This window comes from Vulpes vulpes, chromosome 11 (assembly GCF_048418805.1).
Source record: "Vulpes vulpes isolate BD-2025 chromosome 11, VulVul3, whole genome shotgun sequence".
In the NCBI taxonomy this organism is placed as follows: Eukaryota; Metazoa; Chordata; class Mammalia; order Carnivora; family Canidae; genus Vulpes; species Vulpes vulpes.
Window position 1 is genome coordinate 9,101,348 of NC_132790.1, and position 8,393 is coordinate 9,109,740.

At 47.9% G+C, this 8,393-nt stretch overlaps 1 protein-coding gene across 1 annotated transcript; it reads left to right on the top strand.

The window, feature by feature from the left end:
- The first annotated feature begins 1,971 nt into the window (after nucleotides 1-1,971).
- LOC140594394 (serum amyloid A-2 protein-like) lies at nucleotides 1,972-7,931 on the top strand. The gene is made up of 4 exons (XM_072725457.1): nucleotides 1,972-2,087; nucleotides 2,719-2,823; nucleotides 5,614-5,752; nucleotides 6,039-7,931. Exons 1-4 carry the CDS (start codon nucleotides 2,009-2,011, stop codon nucleotides 6,199-6,201), a joined length of 486 nt encoding a protein of 161 aa, XP_072581558.1. The 5' UTR covers nucleotides 1,972-2,008; the 3' UTR covers nucleotides 6,202-7,931.
- Nucleotides 7,932-8,393: the final 462 nt, after the last annotated feature.

Sequence of the window (8,393 nt, forward strand, 5' to 3'; positions counted from 1 at the left end):
GCCACCATGCCAGCCTCTTCCTTCTGTATTAGACACCAGGGAATTAGCTGCCAGTCCCTAATGTCTATTGTTCTAAGCAGGGCCCTGCAAAGATCTGAGTGTCCCTTCCAAGAAGTTTGAATACACGATGTGACAAAGGATGAGACTATGCGGTGCTTGTTCACATCCCTGTGAGGAGCATCTCTTGGTGTCTAGAAATTGCACTCACTGTCTCTGCAATGTCTCTATCAAAGAAGGGAATGACTTGAATGCTGTGTGAAAGTGGCGGAGGGAGCATTCCTGCACAGAAGGGCCACGAAGGAGCAAAAGAATTGTCACAGGATGGGGTCACTGATCCAGAATTTCTGCCCTGGGGAGCCTAGGGGGCGGGCTGTGGGCATCCCATGGCCTCCTCCGGGAAGCAGCCCCCAAGCTCCCTGTCACCAATGGCTGTGGAGGGTTGACAACTGCCTGTCTCCCCACATGTCTACTCCTACGACCCCGGGAGCCAAAGCAGGTCAGGGTCGCAGGCTCAGGGGACCTATGGACCCCACCTTTCCCAAGGAATGATTTGTGCGGGGAATATCCAAATGTAGCTTAGCATTGCCTTGGCTAAGGCCCACCGGGCAGAGAGATCCTGACAGTTGTCTGCCTGCAGCTTCGGCTCATCATACCTACAGGAATTAAGCTGAGACCCAGCCCCGGAAGAGGCATCACTCCGCACTGGCAGGCGCCCATCTCAGCCAATGATTCCCTCACGCTCCTGTAATCCTCGCCTGATTTGCTTCGTCCTGGGTCAGCCTCCCCTTTGTAGTGTCCTGCTCAGATCCCTTCTAGTCTTGTAACAAGTCCCAAGTGGGCCTCCCGCTTCTTCTCTGGGTTACTGGTGGAGCATGAATCCCACCTCCGACCTGGGCACTACAGAGCATCTTCCAGCCTCTGGGCTGCCCAGTCTCCAGGATTTGCTGCCATCAGCCCTGCAGGCACTTGTCTTGTGTCTGCCGGGCCGCTGGTGTTCCTCGTCTCCCAGGGATGCTCCAGGCAGCACCCCTGAGCCAGCACCCCTGGGCCGGGCCTTCCCTGCCCTACTGCCTCCGGCCTGTGGCCCAGGGCCTCACTGTGAGAAGGACGGGGTCTGTCCTCTGGATGCCCCATGATCGCCGCCACATCACACATGCACCGTCCTCTCTCCCTGAGGAAATCCGATGAGCTCGGCACGTTCCTTTCACTTGAATGGGCAGGAAGGGGTCGGGGCGCCCACCGGGCCTCCCGGCCCCCGGAGCCCTGCGCGCAGGGCCTTCCCCACACACCCTGACTATCCTCCCACAGGACAGCGCGGTCCTGCTCTTCGGGCCAAGCAGCTGCTCCCTCTGCTCTTGCGCTGCATCCTGCTTTCTCGGGTCCCGTCCTGAATCTTCTATTTTGCTCAGCTCCCAGCCAGTGCTCTCTTCCTGATGGTTTTTAGGATGTCATTTCTGCGTGACATTGGAGCCAGTATCTAGCCCCAGGTCGGTGTCCCTGGGTGGCCAGTCCTCATCGGCCTACAGAGGCGCCCTCAAGGGGCCGGTCGTGATGCTTGGGCGTCTGGAGGACCTTCCCAGTGTCCAGGCCCCCCCTGGCTGCTGGAGCTTATTGTCCTGGTCCTGAGGCTTTCCTGTCTCCCTCCCGCTCCCCGGGTCCAGCCCCAGGCTTCGCGCCCCTCAGCGGACCCCCTTCTGCTCCTCCAGTGGCCCTGTGCGCTCTCAGGCCTTAGGCATTCGGGTCTCTTTTCTCTTCTTGATCCCCCTTCACAGCAGTTGTGTGGGGAAGAAAACCTTTCCTGAGCAGCAGTGAGAGTGGAAAGAGGCTGGGAAACGCCTGTTTGTCACACTCCCGGAATCTGCCAGATTGCACAACCTGGGAAATGAGAGCCTTCGAGGAAAAAGCCTGATGATCTGCAGCTGCCTTTGGCCTCGGGGAATTTCCCCCAGCCCAGTGTTTTCCCTTGCCCTGTCTTCCCATTAGTCCCCCCAGCAGAGCGTCAGTATATATGTGCTGGCACAGGTCTCGGGCCGGAGGCAGGGCAGCTCAGCCTCACCAGGAGCCTCCGCGGGGAGGGACAGCCAAAGGTGAGGTCCAGAACCTTCCAAGCGGTTCTTCCTGGCACATTCTCTTTCCCCACAGTGTTCCTGTGCTGGGTCCCAGCTCTCTGCTCCTTTCCTGGATCCATGATCCTGACAATGAGGATTCAGCAGATGTGAATACTTTCTGGGACTGGGCTTTAGTCGTGATCATCCTCTGTGGGCCTTCGGGGGTGGGTACAAGTGGCACCTGCAAGTGTGTGGGCATCGTTTCCCTCATCTCATTCGATAGACAGGTGCACGGTCACAAATGCCCAGAGGGCTCCTCGGAAGCTTCCTGTCAGTGGGTGTGAGGGCTCATAGGGCAGCATTGAAAGTGGTGTGTGTTGGAAGTGCCGTGCAGGCTCTCATCCTGGGATTCCCGGCAGGCAAGTGGAAATGGAGACGTGGACTCCCTGGAATTCTGTCTACGTAGCTCTGTATCACCTGCTAACTGTGCTAATACACGCTGTCCACTTCCTTCTCCATGTACCCCCCCACACGGATGCATGTACATGGGTGTATAGGTACATGTATGTGTGTGTGTGTGTGTGTAGACATGAAGGATAGGTCACATTCCCCCCATGAACAAAACAAACCAAATGAAAACAAAACTTGTCTCCTCTTCGTGTGTCCCCAGGACTCTGCAGCAGGATGAAGCTTCTCGTGGGCATCCTATTGTGCTCCCTGGTCCTGGGAGTCAGCAGCCAGAGTTGGTGGACATTCCTCAAGGAAGCAGGTCAAGGTAAGGACCAAAGCATGGGGGGTCATGGGGAGACTGCACTTGGCCTCCTTCGGAGTTCACCTGAGCCGGGGCCACATCCACACAGGGCAGGGGCCATGAGTGGGAAGCACAAAGTGTGGTTTGCAAGTCAGCAGTTTCCCTCCCTTTTTTATTTATTATTATTGCAATACAACTGACATATAACATTATATATAATTAAGGTATATGTCACGTTAATTTGATGCATTTATGTATTTGATTGCCTTTGTAGCCATAATTAGCACATCTACTATAGTCTATTATTATCCTTTTTTTTTTTTTTTTTTTAGTATTTGAAATAATTAAGTTTGGGGCGCCTGCAGGTCTCAGTTGATTAAGCACCTGTCTTGGGCTCAGGTCATGACTTCAGGGTCCTGGAATCGAGCCCCATGTTGAGCTCTCTGCTCATTGGGGCCCTGCTTCTCTCTCTCCCTCTGCCTACTGCTCCCTCTGCTGTGCTCTCTCTCTCTCTCTGTTTCAAATAAATAAATAAAATCTTTTTTTTTTTTTTTTTTTTTACAAAAGAAATAATTAAGTTCTAGAGTATAGCAAGCTTCATAGTTATAATAATACATTGTTTGGTGTCCATTATACTGTGCATCAGATCTCCAGGCTTCCTCCTTGTGCTTTTCCCCCTGAAACCTCATCTGTCCTATCCCACCACCCCTGGCTTTTCTGGCCAGCATCACCCTCTTCCATGGGGATCCCCTTGCCTGAGGTCATATAGGGTCTGGGCCTCCACTTGCAGCAGGAGCAGAAAAAGATCTGGGGTCCCTGGTGCCTGCTCCCTATTCCGAGTGGACTCTAGTGCCGCCTAGTGGGAAGGCAGGGACAGCTCATGGCTGGGTCTCAGGCAGCCTGAAGTGGGTGCATCCAACTTGTGCACCTAGTAATTACATCCAAGAGTAACTGAGCTTGGCCGTCCTAGGTGCTGTTCTGAGAGCTTTACATGTATGGATGAACTCGTTTTCATCCTCAGGTTTTAATCTTTAATCCTGGGATGTAGGCACCATCATCTCTTATTAGAGGACCTGAGGCAGAAAGAGATGAAAGAGTCCTAACAAAGTCCCCACACAGAGCAGGATTTACCCCAGTGCTGGCGCTCCCAGAGCTTCCTGGGACAGGACTACCCTGCCTCCCACCAGAGAGCACATGCGAGAGTGAGTGGCCTGTGAACACATAATCCTCTTGCTCATCTGCCCAAATGCCAGATAGTCAGGATGTGTTGCAGGCAGAAGGCAACTCTGAGAGCTCTCTCCCCCAGTCGAAGGCACAAGGAATTACATGATGATGGCTCTTCTGGCCTGAGACCTGGCTGGGCGGGAGAGAAGAGATATACCCCTTATGAGGCAGGGTCAAGAGGCCAAATTTGTTTATTTCACTAAATCATTTATTTTGAGTTTTCTGTGATGGCCAGTGCCTATTGCTTTAAGACTTTGCTGTCAATCCTTTCTAAATTCTCACAGGCACAGCTACAATTTTTTTTTTTCATCTTTAGGTCAAGGTTTCTCAAAGGGCCATTCTAGGGCCACTGGCATGAGAATCACCTGGGGCTTGGGGTGCTTTGTGAAAGGCAGATGCCTGGTCCACACACTCCCCCTCTGCTGAATCACAATTTCCGAGGCTGAGCCTGAAATCTGGCCTTTAGCTAGCACCCAGTGGGGTTTTCCCCCACTCAAGATTGGGTACTACCACCTGCAGTCTTGCTCCCCGGGTGACAGATTTGTGGGGCATTTGGAAGCACTTCTAAAGCCAGCGGCCCCCAGGCACCTATTGAGTCCGTAACTCGGAGGGAATCAGTATAGTCAGAAGGTTGTGCTGCTCAACCAAGCGATCTTTCTGAGCACTGGGAATGAGAAATACATGAAATGAAGATAGGGGCGTGGCCGGTATTACGCAAACTATGACGACCACTCACTGAGGTTTTTCTCTTTTGCCTAGTCAGCTACTTTCTAGAAGTCTTCATGTGGTTACCGAGTAGTCTACTGAGACTCCTTCAGTCCATTACTCTCTGGTCTTCCTCTTAGCCTAGTCCCGCTGCTGGTTTTGTCCCAGCCTTCCTAAGGCCTAGTGAGGTGATAGCGTATGGAGCACCTACAATCTTCTAGAAGTTATATGTGTAATTTCTCATTTCTTTGCATAACCACTGTGGGGAAGGCGGTACTCTTCCATTTATGGTGAGGACACTGAGCTTTAGAGCTGGCGGGTCAATTGCCCTTTTTATGCATCTGGTGACTCGATTTCTGTGAAGCTGTTTTGGGGAGCTCACTTTTTCAATTCTATGAATGATTGAATTCTGACAGTTGCCTGGAGGCCAAATACACCCCGGACTTTAAGAAGTAGGTAGGAATGAGTTGTCTTCATGCTGCCCACAGGGATGAATTTCTCCCCTTGACTAGGCTGGGAGTCCCCTGGGGCAGCAACCACCCTCACCCTCGGGCTTTGTCCTCATGCCCCAGCCGGGGGGTTCCCTTGTCTTTCCAGGTAGAGGTTCATTGTACAAGGAAGCATCCCTTAGAGACCATCCCACCTTGTTCACACACATCACACAGAGCCAAAAGCCAGGTATCTACAGGATGGAATCAAAGATAATAAAATGTGTATCCAGTGCGATTCTGGAGGAATCAGGGGAGTGAAGAGTTAGGGAATATTTCTCCCAGCCAAGATCATCTCCAAGGGTTTTGTCGAAGACTGAAAACTTAGATTCAGTGGGAGGAAAACATTTTCTCTATTTTCCAAGAGATAATCACCTTCAGTTTCCTTCCTTTCCAGGGACTAGAGACATGTGGAGAGCCTACTCTGACATGAGAGAAGCCAACTACAAAAATTCAGACAAATACTTCCATGCCCGGGGGAACTATGACGCTGCACAGAGGGGCCCTGGGGGCGCCTGGGCTGCTGAAGTGATCAGGTAACTGGACCCTTTGGGATGCAGAGATGGGTGAGCTGAGCATGTGTGCTGTGGACAGCTAGGAAGACCAAGGTGTGATACCCACCTTCCCCCTATGGGCATGGGCTACCAAGCACCAGGAGATTTGCCAGGCTGAGTTGGCCTGTGCCCAGAAATGAGCAGTGTTTTAGTCCCTCTAAACTTGGCTTATTTTAGTCATTAATTTGTTAGAAAGAGGAGAGATAGGAAAGATGGAGGTGTTGCTCATCAGTCTCTGATTAAACCCATTTGCCTTTCTCTATTCCAGTGACGCCAGAGAGAAATCTCAGAGAATCACAGATCTTTTTAAGTTTGGAGACAGCGGCCACGGAGTGGAGGACTCGAAGGCTGACCAGGCTGCCAACGAATGGGGCCGGAGTGGCAAAGACCCCAACCACTTCCGACCTGCTGGCCTGCCTGACAAGTACTGAGCTTCATTTCAGTTCTGTCCTCAGGAGTCGGTCTATGAGCCCCCTAACGGCAAGAACACTTGTTGAGTTGAATTCTGTATTCTTTCTACTCAATAGTTTAGAAGGAGCACATAAAAATGTTTAATAAATGCTTGCAAAATTCAGTCTGTCATTGTCATCTGGAAACACCAAATAACAATCCTCCTAAGTACCATTGCTACCATGGATGTGGTCAATTTACCTTATTTTTTTTTTCAGAGGAGATAAATTCTAATAAAGAATAATACTAATTTGGGGTGAAAGTATGTTCATAATAGGGACCATACTATATAGACTATATTTGGACCATACATGTCAGTCTCTGAGACCAAGATGGATTTTACCCTAGTTCTCAACAGGATAGCACTGCAGCCATATGCATCTCCAACTCCAGGTTTTGGATCTATCTTGGGGTACTTTTGGTTGACCTGGTAATTGCAGAGCATCTGGTCGGTGGAGCAGTTACATACCGCTTACTTTTATGAGACAGTGCTGCGACCAAAGAGCCATCCTAAATCTTGCTTCACTTTTGCATTGTCCCTTCACACGTGCATTTAGGTAGAATCAGATTTACTGTGAATCTGATGAAGCTTGAGCATCAAGGGTTCCCCACTTATATGGGATCATTCCAAGATCCTCGGAGTGGCTCTGGGATGGGATTCACATGGGCAATTCTTTTTGTAAAATCTGTACAAGTAAACTATTGTAACTAAAGCAGTTAGTGCCTGTGTTCATGCCAACATCCCACCATCATTTTTCTGCTTGTGTTGAATGGTACTGTAGTGGGCACAGGCATTTTGGGGTATCTAAGGAGAAGTTGAATTGGCAACATAACTGGTTTGCACTTAGTGGGACGTACTTGCATAGTTTTCAGTCATTTCTGAGTATAATTAAATTATTTATCACTACCCTGGAGTAGGAATGGCCTCTAGGTATGCTCCATCATCTACTGTGGTTATTCCTGGTGCAAGAGCAGAGGTCATATGGCAAAATGAACATGTCCTGCACAGCCCTGCACAGAATACATGGATGGTTGGGAAGAGACAACTTTGAAATGTATAGTCAAGCATGAGTCTATGGAGAATTGTAAGATCATAAATGGAAGATTTTTATTTTGATTGGAATCCCAGTCAAAATGGAAGTTCTCCTCCTGAGAGAGGTTTTCCAAATTTCACAGTGCTCAAATTATATAAAATATTACCAGTAACAAATTGTGAATCTAAAAGAAACTTTCAAATAATTTTTTTTTAAATCAAGCAACCCTGCTCAGAGTAAAGACAGAATTATTTTTTAATTTTTCATTATAGAAAATGACCTTAGAAGGTCATTGTCATATGAAAAGAAGATTAACGTGAACTCAGAAAAAATATATTAAAAATTAAAATTATATTAAAACAGGATTTTTAGGGCAGTGAAATTACTCTGCATGAAGCAATAATGGTAGATATATGTCGTTATAAATTTGCCCAAAGCCATAGAATGTACAACACCATGAGTGAAACCTAATGCAAACTCTGGGTGAATAATGATGCACCAATGTAGTCTCAATTGTATCAAATATTCCACTTTGGTGGGGAATGCTAATAATGGAGGTGGCTATGTATAGGGGCAGGTATAAGTTATATGGGAAATTTCTGTACCTTCTGTTCAATATTGCTGTGAACCTAGAACTGATCTAAAAATAAATTCTATTAAAAGTAAGATAAAGGGTTGTTGAAGTGTGTCATGCTGTTTATTAATAATATTTTTTATATATTTTGTGATGTCTTACATATTTGTTGGCTATTTCAAAATTGATAATTTTTCCCATTCTAAGTAAATATCTCCTATTGTTGCTAATTTAATATTTGTAATTTTGTGTTGTCTTTCCTAAAGGGAGCTGCCCAAATTGCGTAATTCAGGCCTCAGAAAACCTGAGTCTGACCCTACACATACAGTGAAAAAAATCTTCATAATTATTTGAGCCTGGAACTCTACTGTATTTCACATAGTAAAATATATATTTTACATAGTAACAGAATATTTTTTTGCCCAGTTTTAATAAAAGCTAACATTTCCTCGAAATGCAATTGCTTGGTAAATTGGAACTTTGTTTTGGTAGATATTTTCACATGCTCCATTTATGATTTTGAGAAGCACAGCCCCCTGATGGAATCACACCGTTATTACTCTTC

Coding starts and splice junctions, on each gene's coding strand:
- LOC140594394 (XM_072725457.1), top strand. CDS start 2,009: ATGTGCTGGCACAGGTCTCGGGCCGGAGGCAGGGCAGCTCAGCCTCAC. Junction 2,088..2,718: donor GCGGGGAGGGACAGCCAAAG/GTGAGGTCCAGA, acceptor GTGTGTCCCCAG/GACTCTGCAGCAGGATGAAG. Junction 5,753..6,038: donor TGGGCTGCTGAAGTGATCAG/GTAACTGGACCC, acceptor TCTCTATTCCAG/TGACGCCAGAGAGAAATCTC.